The sequence below is a fragment of the Phalaenopsis equestris genome, unplaced genomic scaffold (genome assembly GCF_001263595.1).
Source record: "Phalaenopsis equestris unplaced genomic scaffold, ASM126359v1 Scaffold000878, whole genome shotgun sequence".
NCBI classification, from domain to species: domain Eukaryota; kingdom Viridiplantae; phylum Streptophyta; class Magnoliopsida; order Asparagales; family Orchidaceae; genus Phalaenopsis; species Phalaenopsis equestris.
The window spans coordinates 1,088,317-1,101,635 of NW_018165318.1; the positions used below are offsets into that span (position 1 = coordinate 1,088,317).

The 13,319-nt window shown below is 37.0% G+C and overlaps 1 protein-coding gene across 1 annotated transcript in view; it reads right to left on the reverse strand.

Annotated features, from left to right (window-relative positions):
* Positions 1-2,957: 2,957 nt before the first annotated feature.
* The window catches only part of LOC110032133 (oxysterol-binding protein-related protein 1C), a 54,852-nt gene continuing 44,490 nt past the window's right edge, over positions 2,958-13,319 (reverse strand). Inside the window, exons 7-9 of the mRNA XM_020735657.1 lie at positions 4,889-5,119; positions 4,431-4,538; positions 2,958-3,340 (exon numbers count right to left, since the gene is read on the reverse strand). Coding sequence (XP_020591316.1) covers positions 3,173-3,340; positions 4,431-4,538; positions 4,889-5,119 — 507 coding nt within the window. The 3' untranslated portion in view covers positions 2,958-3,172. The remainder of the gene's footprint in view (positions 3,341-4,430; positions 4,539-4,888; positions 5,120-13,319) is intronic.

Genomic DNA, 13,319 nt, shown 5'->3' on the forward strand with positions numbered 1-13,319 from the left:
TATATATATGTGTGTGTGTGTGCGCGCGCGCGCGCGCGCTCGCATGTGCTGAAAGTAAGTTGCTAAAGTGGTAGTACATGCTCACAACTTTGAATTTATCGGATAAATAATTCCTACTTACCTGTACCTCTATTTTCTTATTAATTATCAATATAATATATAATATATAAAAAAATCCCTACTTAGAAATTATTTAAAAAAAATTATATTTTTAATTTAGAATAATTCTAATTCTTTTTAAATGAAAATTTTAAGCTTAAATGTTCGTCATCTGTTATATATATTGAAAGGATTTAAATTATATTAAGATGGATTTGAAACTCATTGAATTCATTTCAAAATTAGTGCACTACAAATACTTCATATCTTCTGACCAGATCAGGGCATTGGGTGGACCTGATTTATTCGGGCTTTGATTAGTCAAAACGGGTTTGAGCCTGATTTCTATTTAGAGTTTTATAGCGAGACCCGCAAACTAAATAGTCCAGGCTAGCCTGCAGACCTGCGGGCTTTAACGGGAACAAAAGTTTAATGAAAAAAAATACTATTTCATATGAAAATATAAGCTAAAAATTTTATATTTTTAAAATATATCTAAATTTTACAAATCTTACGGGACTTTCAAAAATTTTGCAAAATGAAAAAATGTTAAGGTTTTAAATATGTAAATACATAGGAATAAATAATATGGCTGTAAAAATTTTTAGTTTAAATGTTAAACAGTCAATAGAAAAATTTGAATGGCATGCGTGTAAATATGAAGTTTGGGTGATTGAGTGGTATATATATGTATTTAGATGTGAAGATTTGGTGTAAAATATGTGGATACGTAAGAATTGATTGTTTGGTATGTAGATATGAAGATTAGGTGTTAAATATGCGAATGTGTAATAATCGAATAGTATGTTTGTAGAAATTTAAAGTTAAGATTTCAGACTCATAAATATATGAGAATCGCATGCTAACATTTTTCTTATATGCATGGTATGATGGTCCTTAAGATGGCCATAAATTCTACAGAGATTTCGATTTTACATGAAATTTGGTATATAATTTTTTTCTTGGATCGGGTTCCACATGGATGGGCCAGGTTTGGCTATTTCGAGCTTTGACTAAAGCAATGCAGGCTCAGGCTAGGACGGGTACGTGCTTATGGCGAGCCTGTCGGGCCACCAACCCAATGCTCAGCTCTACTTCTGAAACATCCATAAAAAAAAAAAAAAATCACCTGGATCAAAGACGAATGTGGATGTATATTTATACCAAAAGTTTTCAAATATTGAATTAAAACCTACCTAAGCTCCCATTTGAATGAAATGTCATGGTGAGATGAACAAAATGACAGTAAAAAAAGATATGATTTGAGTCCAAAGAAGCACTAATATTGCACTTAAAGCATAATAACACTAAATGATCTTCAAATCTTATAGATTTATAGCCAAATCAATCGTCCCGATGAGACAAATCTAATGAGCCCATGATTGCTTAATTTTGATATCATTATAACACTCGAATATTTATAAAATATCACTTAATCAAATGAATCACTCCAAGTTGTCTGACAGAGTGTTCAAGAATGAAACAATATTTACAGAAAATTTCATTCCCAAAATCTATAAATAGACTCAATCTTTCCAAGAATAGGGATTACATGAGAAAACTAAAAGGAGCTCTAAGCTCGAGGATCCCAAGTTCCACCACTGTTGAACCACCAGCTTATAAGGCCATAATCATGGGTGGACCGTCATTGCCCAGCCACCACCGTTACAAAACCACCACCATCATTGTGGACCATCACATTCAGCCATATTAAAGTTACAACTCAACACTCTCAAATCCTCCATAATTCCTCATCGAGGATTAGGATATATAAATTAATAATATTTCAAATATAGGAAAGATCATATATTTGGATCTCCTCAAATTATATTTCACAACATAGAATGATCATACAATTAGAACTCCCCAAATTATGTTATCTAATATCAATCTTCCTAACATATAGCATAATAAAAACAACGTGATTTCTTAGAACAATATTTATAAAGTACCATTGATCTTAAACATTACACTACCAACAATTTTTAGAATATTAGGCGGCTTTTATAAAGCAAATACATTAACAAAAAATTGAAATTCTTCACATCTCCTTAGATTTGCTTACTCCCCTTTCTAGGAGATAATTTGGCCGCTTGAACTTGAGCGTAATTAATTTACACAAGTTAAAACTTAGCTGGCCTGGGGTGATTGAAACATGAATGATTTACTTAGTTGGAATCACTGAAGGAAAATAGAGATGTGGAGCAAACTTTGGTAGCACATTATTAGTTCTTTTCCCTAAAATCTTATAGCTGAATTTTTAGTTAGACTTGGAATTAAAAATTTGAATCAAAGAAATATAAATGGATAGTATTCTGATAAAAAAAAATGAATTTCAAAGGGCATGGGGCGAAATGTGTCAAGATATTGTCATTTTCTGCCTTTTTTTCTTACTTTTTTTTTCATAATAAAGTTAAGAGACAGATATATCTATACTAAATAACACAGCTAAACCATTACACATTCAAATGTATAATCATTTGGCTTCTCAGTCTAGCCCAAAGTAATCAAATAAAGGAAGAAAATTATGAAACAAATTTGAGGAGTCCAAACCCTAAATTGAGCACATTTATAATTTTAGACTACAACAGCCCCATTAAAATCATTTAAGCCATTCTGATATTTTATTTCTCATTAAGCATAAAATAATCTATGATGAATTTTCAACAACATATGCATTTTACACAAACAAAACAGTATGTCGTTGAATCAGCTCTTAAAATCAGACTTAGATTTGCTCTCAATGCAATATCAACAAACTTAAGTTGGCATTTACGATATTAAGTTCAACTTCGGCTTGGTATGATCATATCTTATGAAATAAAATCATAAGACTCACAGATAAAATACAAACGATATAAATGAAACAAACAGCGAAAACTTCTTTTTATTCATGTAAGAAATAAATGTTAACATATATAACCTCTCCTGATTAGAAGCCAATGGGCACCCTCTGCTGCTCGAAAATAGCGAGAGCATGGAAAGTGAAGTACCGAGATCTCAAGGAGAGCAATATGGGAAAATACAAAAGGGGTTCAAAGAATAAGAGGGCCTCCAAAGAGCTTAAACCAGGTCAATCAGCAAGTTGATCAGTCGGGATTTGGCCAAATATGTCGGGACAATCATCCCACTGTCCCTTCTCCCTCGCCTCCCAGTAGCCGCCTATGTAGCGGTAGGTATCGCCGCCTTGATCTTTAGCAAACCACCGGGGCTTCCAACCCCTCTCCTGCATTCTTCGAGCCTGCGTCATGCGGTTTTTAATCCATGAATGAATGTCAGCTAAAGATGGAATAGGTAAATGAGTCGAGCTCGAGCCAGCCTCGGCTTGAGCTTGAGCTTCATAAATTAATCAAGTTCGAGCTCAAGCTCGAGCTTAAGTGTATGAGTTTGAGCCGACTTGTTTATCATAAAATAGAGAAAAATAAAACTAATTCAATCTAATATTATAATAAAATGACAAATGAAGAGCATAATTATGAGATAAATAATAAGAAATAACTTGATATAAAAAATATAATATCAATTTTAAATTTTTTTTGATAATTTAGAGATAAATTCTTGTATTTAATATATTTTAATATATTTAATAATAATGTTTTTTTTTAACAAATGGGCTCACGAGCTAACGAGTTGAGTAAGGACAAGCTTGAACTTAGCTTGTTAGCTCATAGAGTTCAATTACCTCATGAAGCTCAACTTACAAGCCATTTATCAAACCAAGTTTGAACCGGCTCATGAGTCAGCTTCGTTCAATTACACCCCTATTATAGGTATCTGATTTCAAGTTCATTCTAGAGATCCAATCATAACTCAAAATCTTTCAGAGTTAATTTCTAATTTGACCTTTCAGGCTACCACACAGCATGAGTTGATTCAATGAGGATTGAACTGTGTATGTATTTCATGATATATGCAACAACAATATAATATTATGCTTTAAAGAATGAACTTTTATGTATCCATGTATAATTAAATGAGTTAATTTCAATTCTAATTTCTACTTGAGATGCAAGAAAGTAGCCATGCAACCCTTTGTGGATTCCTACAGTGTTGGTTGTCAACTAATTCAAAATGAAACTATTGGTTGTCAACCTGTTTTTATGAGCCCTTTTTATACAATGTCAAGGCTGTTAATCCTCTTTTTGGAATTTTCCAATTTTTTTTTCATCTTCCTCATCATCATTAACGTTATCTCAGCTATTTTGGGGGAGAATCTTATACATCTCGTTTAGGAAAATTGAAGAAAAAAGGCAATAAAACTAGTATTTCGGTAAAGCTTTTCTAAGAGATTGATGAAAGCAAAAACCCTAAATCAAGTTCTCAGAATTTACCTGGCGTTGTCTCTGCTCCAATCTCAACTTCTCCGCATTTGCAGCATCAAACTCCCCATTTTCCAAGCATCTTTGATCTGGTCTTAGCCTTGAATCAGTGGGTGGTAGCTGTTCCTAATCATCACCATCATCAAAACAGTAAATGGCACAAGCCAATGAGCCTAGATAGTTTTGGTGCTTTTTAACACTCAAGGGTCGTTTGGGATTTCTTCTGATTTTTCTTTTAATTTTTATTTGTTTTTAGCGAAAATAAAATATGTTTGGCATTGTTATAACATGATTAATTTTAGAAACAGTTAAAATAATTTTTAGGTATTTTAAGTTTTTTTATAAACAAATTAATCATTTTGAAAAAAAAATAAAATCAGCAAAAAATATATTAAACAAATATATTTTTAAAATAAAAATAAAAGTAAAAGTGATCCCTAACAAGCTCTAAACAACTCATTGATCCTCACCTTCAAACCAGGAGTGAGCTCATTCAACGTAATCGCAAAGCGTGTAAGGTTGTATCGGGTTGGATTCTTTGGAGGTTTACTGCGTTTCCATAATAGATGAGCCTGAGATGGGATTTCAGCGCCTTTTCCCTTCACACTGGGATCACCATTCACGTAATGCACGCTTTCATCCCACTTACCGAACAATGTTGCCATTGTTTTACCATTCCGATTCTGAACTATGCCATGGACCTACATATGCAATTCTATGTTTGAAGATTACACTCTCACATAATCAAAATAAATTATCCAAGTGGATTGAAATAAAAAAAAAACAAAAAGGACAATTAAATAAACAACTCGTAATATTGTTATTTATAAAACTAGCACCTAAGTGATTTTTTAAACCATGAAACTAATGCATTTACGCTTGCAATTACAAACAAAAAACATGCAGCCATTAAATAGTCCTAAAACAGCGTCTCTAAAACTTGTTTTTAAAAAAAATAAGGATAACAAATTCAGTCAGCATGTCATGCCGCAACGCCAATCTGTTTTATGAAGTATGGACATAGAAACACAAACACGACATGGCAACACAACATTTCTGTAAGAACTAGGAAATGACATGCCATTAACACGCTCTTGTATTTTATGGAGTAATAATATAAATATGTATTTTGAGTATTTTCTATTAAAGAACATCATCCAGTGATGTGTGATACTAATGAGAAGGTTCACAATAACAAAAGGAAAATAAAACTATTAAAGGAAATGATTTATCACTTTTGACAATAATTTGTTAACAAAACTCTTAACATTAGCATTTATTAATCATTGTTTGTTGCCACATATTTAGCCAATATCAATAGTGCTTATAGTATGTCAAAAATCCTAAAAATACATGGAATTTTATATTTTCTTCAAAAAAACCAAATAAAACAAGGAGATATGGGTATATTGATGAGTTATCATAACTAATTAGATTTAGCATGCTAAATATTTTGGTTGTCCTTTGCATCAGCACTCGTGCCCTCCTCATAAGCATTCAAAGATTCACTCATAAACAAGCAAGTTTTAGGAAATAACCAATGGTTGAAAAAAAATACTATTCACAACTAAAAAACCATGATCAGTGCCAATTTAAAGCATATACAACTTGTCTAGGTTTACGTTCTTGATGCGTCCAAGAAAATTTCCGGTGGTAGAGCGATTAATTAATAATATCTTAGCGTTGCACCGGAACCCATCCCACATTTCAGTAAGAAAAAATGATGAGCAGAAACACCAAAAGATTTTTATGTACAAAAACCCAAAAGGAAAAAAATAATGAGATCTGACCCAGTTGAAATGAACTACTATAAATTGGTGATTACGGATATAGTCATTTATTCCACAGGCGAAAAAAAGTTACACAATCTTCAGAGCTACAACGTTGGTGCATGGATGTATTTGTTGCCCCGCAGTAGAGGGGATCACAACAGGGAGTGACCTGTTGTGATAGTCAGGGCTTAAATGCACCGTCTTCGAGTGCAAAAGTGATCACAGCGGAGAGTGTTCACATGATCTTCAGTGCAGAAGTGACGTTGGATTTCAACTCCTCCAAGCTTCAGTTTTCTTCAAGTTTCAAGATCTCCCGATCCCCTCTAAAGAGTGGGGTAAGACTTTATTTATAGTCTCGGATGCAATTAATGAAGGAATATGAACCACTTCAATCGGACAGCCCGGAGAAATTCCCTCGATTGGATGATATTTGATGGACATTTGATTGTATTAATGATGATGAAATTGAGTGATATTCGACCACAATGAGGTGTCAGGACGTTATGTGTTTCTCAAGATTGGACACAGTTCGCAATGGACTATATTATTTCTTGGAAATATAGTTATAACCATACTCAAGAATGATTGTTGGCAACTTACTAGTTGCTGCTTTTGAACTTGTCCCTCTAGCGAGTGTGTTTTCTACAAGAGCTTATAAAGCAACTCATATAATGAACCTTGAAGAGATCAACTTCCTGATATGATTGAAGAACTCTAATATGGTGAGGGCACTGGGAAAGTTTTATATATAAAGTTGTCCCTCTAGCGAGTGTGTTTTCTACATGAGCTTATAAAACAACCCATATTTTGAACCATGAAGAGATCAACTTCCTGATATGAATGATAAAAAACTCTAATATGGTGAGGCCACTGAGAAAGTGTTATATATGAAGTTGCCCGCCCACCCCCGCCCCCCCAGTCTGGAAGCAATTCCCCAAAACTTGATGTTCAAATGAAACGTAGGAAAACTACGCCAATATGGCCTTGCCCAAGATATTAATGAGAACAACCTTTCAAGACTGCAATAAATGTTGCTTCGAGCATGGAAGAAGTTGTCATAGACTTGATGTCTAAATGAGATGTAGAAAGACTACCCCACTATAATTGTGCCTAGGACGTTGCGTGAATGACCTTTCGAGACTGCAGTGAAGGCTGCCCCAATATCCCTGAATGAACCACGCACATAGTGTAATCAGCTTCAGATGGGGAAAGACGCTAAGGTATGAACCGACAATTGTCTTCTTATATGACTCGTCACTAATAAGAATGAATTTGACGACCATGCGTCGGAGGCGAATCGACGTAGTAACATCATCGGGCAGTGTTCCATCTTGGAGGAAGAAGATGATGAGGCTCATCCAAGATAGCTTCTTTGGCTCATCCATAGGTAGTATCTCCCAAGGGACTTGGATGATGGGAAAATGTACCTCCTCGATGCGCCTTCTTTTGAAGAGATCTCTAGTAGTCGAGGCCGTGAGCTTAGAGAGGACATCGACTCTTTTGTTCTACTCTCGAAGTATTGAATGATTTGGTGTGTTTCGTCCAAGCGCGGTGCGTATTTACCAAGCTGAGATACTGCACTAGCTCTGAGTTGTGGGCATCAAAATTTCCCTCTACTTGGGATGTGACAAGCTGAGAGTCGGTGTGGATGATACGGTTTTCCACTTCATAGTCGATGACAAGTTTTAAACTTGCAACGAGGGCTTCATACTCAATAACATTAGTGGTGGTTGGCAATTTCAGGTGGAGTACGTACTCCAAGACGTCCTGCATTAGGAAAATGATTAGTACCCCAACACCAGCCCCAAAATTTTCGGATGCTCCATCCACGCACAGTGTCCATTGAGGTGAAAAGGGAAAGAAAGAGGTGACTTGTCAGAGGCTAACACCATGTGCTTCACCACAAAGTTGACAAGTACTTGCGATTTGATGTTTGCTCAGGTAGGTAGCGGATGTTGAACTCTCTCAACTATACTAACCATTTAATTAATCTTCTCGATGCCTCTGACTTTTGTAGGATAGCCTTCGAAGGGAGTTTTGTAGACGCTGATAGTGTGGATCTAGAAGTACGAACGGAGTCTCCATGCGGAGTATATCAGGGCTAACACAATTTTTTCTGCTACCAGGTAACAACTTTGTGTATCGAAGAGAATCTTGGTGAAATAGTATACTGGTCATTCAATCGAATTTTTCGCCCTAACTAGAACAGAGCTTATCATGTGACGTGAAATAGCCAGATAGATATGCAGCATCTCCCGTTGGACAGGCTTTGAAAGGAGTGATGTTGAAAGTCATTTATGTCTTGGCTGCTTGAAAGCAGCCTAATATTCATTTGTCCATTGAAAACCAACATTCTGAACACCTCTTAGTATCTTAAAGAATGGCAGGTACTTGTCCACAGAATAAGCCAAGAAGTGGAATAAAGTGACTATACGACCGTTCAAGCGTTGAACCTCTTTGATGTTCCTTGAGGGCACCATGCCTCTCAATGCATTGATCTTCTATGAGTTTGTCTCAATTCTGCGATGAGTAACCATGAATCTTAAAAACTTCCTTGGGTTAGGTTTAGAGGTTGAAACCACTTAATAGTTTCTTCATTCTTGATGGTCATCAAGACTATAACGCAAGATCTGTCGAACGGTGTATACTATTTCTTGGGTCGATGCTCACTTCACTGGCTTGGTCACGATTCCCCTGTTCTTCAGACTTTTTCGTCGTTGAGGATTGATTGGTGTCTCCAGTGTTATGTTTTCGTTTTCCTCTGAATTGCTCATTTTGAGCGCCGATGTCCTCGCATCAGTGACGAGCAGAAAGGTCTCAGGCACAACCCCCAAGGAAGACCCCCCTCCCCTCAATAACTCTAGATCCATTCCCGAAATTTGGCAAGCTTCAGTTGAGAACATGCAAAAGTAGTCCATGAGTGACTCCCTCATTTTGTATGAATTCCCGAGAAATAGGATAATTCCTTGATGATCTGCCAGTTCCCAATAAACTGCTCCACGAATAGTCTGACAAGCTTGTTAAAGATGTTGATAGTACTCCTTGGAAGTAGAACCAGGTGCAAGCTTGTCTCTTGAGAGTGGTTGGAAATACTTGACATAGAAGAGCACCAAAGGCACACTTGGGGCAGCTTATTTGCTGCGGCGGCGTTTTCAAAACGTCGTTGTCCTGTTTGTTTTGCGCGTTTGAATAGCTTATGGCAAAACGTGGTTATGTGTTTCTTAATAGACGCGGACGCGGGATCGACCCCGCGTCCGGCGTCTTCAATTCGCGTTCGGACACAATTTTACTCCCGTACCCTTCTCCTCTCCCTCTCCTCCCTCATCGATCTCCCGATCTCGAGCTCACTAAGAGGATGTTTCGATTCGCCGATCTCGGGTTGATGTTTCGTCTTCAATCCGCATCGAGCGGTTTTTTCTTCGCATGCCCTTCTTTTGTCTCCTCCCTCCCTCGCCACTTTCGTCCGCTTCTCTACTTCTTCTCCACGATCTCTTTCAAGTTCATGGAAATGACCAAGCAGAAAAGGAAAAGCCCTCGTCTCTACCTTCCGCCCCTTCTCTAATTATTCCCCGCGATCTGTTTCCATTTCGTGGAAAACGATGAAGTAGAAAAGGTAAAGGGGAATGAGTTTGGAGGAGAAAGAGATTGGACATGATCAAGTTTAATTTTTTGATTAAACTATTGTTTGGTACTGATCAAGTTTAATTTATTTTTAAGTTGTTTTTGCTTCAAATTATTAAGATTAATTTTTTAGAAAAGTAGAAGCGAATTAGGATTGTTAAGGTTAATTTTTAACAACTAATTTTGCACCTAATGCATTTACAGCAAAAAAACTCTTTTATAATTTCTTATGCAAGCTGAAGATACTCTGAGTAAAAAAAATGTCTATTTTCTTCAAGAACATTAATGATTTACTTGGATTTTTCTATTTGAATTCCATTAATCTCTCTGTCTGTCTGTCTCTGTCTATATTTGTGAGTGTGATTAAGCGATAATTAAGTCGGACAGTAGGTTGGTTCTGTTCCTGTCTATGAGATATCTGCTTTTCTCATGACATGTTGATGGAGCAGCTCGGATGGCCTCTGTTTTTGTAGGTAACTACTGTGTCCATGTGCTGTTCGTAGAGAACATGTGGATGTATTCGTATTTTGATGGAACTAAGGTGAAATATGTGCCTACGATTCCCATTTCATTTAAACTTTTCTATTTCTTCAAGGGACCAAAGGGAGCGTTATCGCGTATAAATGTTTGCCTTTTATCTGAACTCGTAATCTTTCTTGGTTCCCTTTTTGTCCTTGCTTTGAATGATCTGTATTCTAATGTCGTATGATAATGGATATACAATTGTGATGATAAGTATTAATACATCAGTAATCCTTCATTCTTAAAAAAAAATTAAGCAGTTTAGTTTATGGGTTTGTTAAGTAGTTATTATGGTAATTGCTTTTTCATGTTTTTTTAATGATAATCCGTATTTTATCCCCTACTTTTTGGTAGGTTTTTTTTCTTCTAATCCAATGGTTGAAAAAATTAGACTTGCATTTCTTGAAAATAATGTAGGTGTACAAGAGTTCATTCCATGCAAGGTTCTATAGGAGCGCGAGCAACAAAAAATTACCGGGTGTTTGCGAATTCCTTATATATATATATATATATGTGTGTGTGTGTGTGTGTGTGTGTGTGTGTGTGTGTGTGTGTGTGAGATAAAATTAGTGTTATAAAAAATTCTTCAATGTGTGTGTGTGTGTGTGTGTGTGATAAAATTAGTGTTATAAAAAATTCTTCAATTCAGTTTCTTCAGCTCCTGCACATTTTCTTCTGTTTGAGTTTACTTTCTTCTTAAATTTAAATTACATTATTTCAAACTTAGAGTAAAATGTAAATTATTGATTACAATTAACGCTATAGATAATTTAAATTTAAAAAAAAAATTATCTACAAAAAGTTACAGATAAGTGGTTTTCCAAACGCACATACCAAACAACTAAACAGCTTACAAGAGCAGAATAGTTAATTTTACAGAATCAGCTGTTTTCCAGACGCACTAACCAAACAACCAGACAGCTTATCCGGATCAGCTGGTCATCAGCAGATTATCAGGATAAGTTGTTTATCAGCAGAAGCTTGATAAGCTGCAGCTGTCCCAAACAGACCCTAAATGTGCATGAGGTTGGTAGTGGTCAACATGCTCATAGGAGTCTATTATCCCTTCGTAAGAGCCAATTTTTGAGAGCTTGAAGTCTGCTAGGATGGGGTGAGAATCGTTTCTACTAAAGAAGGGGGTTCTCCAAAGGAAACTCTTCCTAGACCAGGAATCGTAGCTCGTCGTGAATAACATCATTAGGAACAACGAGGTAGGGTGGTGTCAAGTGAGCTACATGAGACGAATGAGTGGAACTTGCAGTGTCCAGGAGGTCAACATCTCGACCTAACAGGGGGAAGTTCTCCTGCAAAGAGGGGGCATGGTACGAATATTTTCGAGTGGTACATTTCCTGTCGGCTGCTGAACGGGTGGAAAATAGGCTCCGTCGAGTAGCGGTCGGTGAGCCCTGCATAAGAGTTGCGGAATCTCCAGTTGAGACTCCTTCATCCTACATATTCAGTCTTCCAAAGGACCCAAGGCGCCTTTGTCGGTAAGACAACGCCTTCCAATGTAGGAATATGCGGAGGCCTGATGTCTTTGGCTCCATGATTGCCCTCTGGAATGATGGGTATTAAAGAGGGATGCTCCGTTGTTGCAAGAGTTGCGTATGGTGGTCATGCAACAAGTCTCACAAGCATTTCAAAGCTGATGTGTGCAAGAAAATTTACAACAGCAGCGCATTAATTAATGTATTATTATTGCATGGGAACCCAACGCACACTCAAGTAATAGAAAATGACTGGCAGCAACACCAAAAGATTTTTGTAGAAAGTCAGGAAAGAAAAAAACCACGGAGTCGGACCAAATTGAAGAGATACACTATACATTGGTAATTACGGATATAGTCCATTTTCTCATAGACGACAAAGAGTTACACGGCCTCTCGAGCTATAAGATTGGTGCATGGATGTACTTGTCGCCCCAAGTAGGGGGGATTGTAGCGGAGAATAATAGTTAGGGCTTAAATGAACCGTCTTTGAGGTCGGCGCCATGTCCGTGATGATGCACCGCTTCATAGCTTGTTTTGTGCGGTGCTGCGTCACAAGGAGTGGGCGGCGGCTGATGGTGATCAGCGGTGGTGCTGATGGTGGTCGACGATGATTGGCAAGTGTAAGAGCAGGAGGTGTTGGTCGGATCGTTTGCGCAGAAGTGGTGTTGGACTTCAGCTCCTTCTCCAAGCTTCAGTTTTATTCAGACTTCAAGGTCACACAGTCCCCTCCTAAAAGCGAGGTAGGGCTTTATTTATAGTTCCGGCTACAATTAATGAAGAAATCCGAACTACTTTGATCGGATGGCGCGGAGAGATTCTATCGATTAGATGGCGTTTGATGAACATTGAGTATATTAACGATATTTAAACTAAGCGATATTGGGCTCGTTGAATTCTTCTTGTCGAGACGCTCAATTCGACTATAAGCTCACCAAATTCGACATCCGTTTGACCATCCAAATATGCCTGGAAAGCTTTCAATGGTGAATTAATGACTTGATAAAGCCTTGATTTGGTTCGGATTAGACCAATTTTGGTACCATCATGACCATCTCATCAAGTTAGTCAGTTTGACTGTAAGTTTACTGAAATTGAAGCTCTTAATGAATTTTAATCAAATTTTGAATGTTTTTTGCTCAAAAGATTATACTGAGATCTATGTCTGTTGACCTCATTTTTAGTGAGGTCTTAGTCTCCTACTCTTAGAACCTATAATCTAGCCTTAGGAGTTCCTGGTTGACCATCCTAGCGGACTAGTAATGGAGCCCACCTCCCATAGAACTTCAAGCCACTTCTTGACTCATTTTTGTGAAGAACTCGCATGAGTGGTTCCAAGCACTCAACTTCTAGTTGCAAGAGCTAAGGACCAACATGTAGAGGGCTCGAAATTGAGTTCCTATAGGATCAACAGCCTTAGGTGAACCCTTTGTGACTCGATTATTCGTGAACGCCGCATTTCACGCACTCACTGCATCACACACGATTTTGGCTTAAAT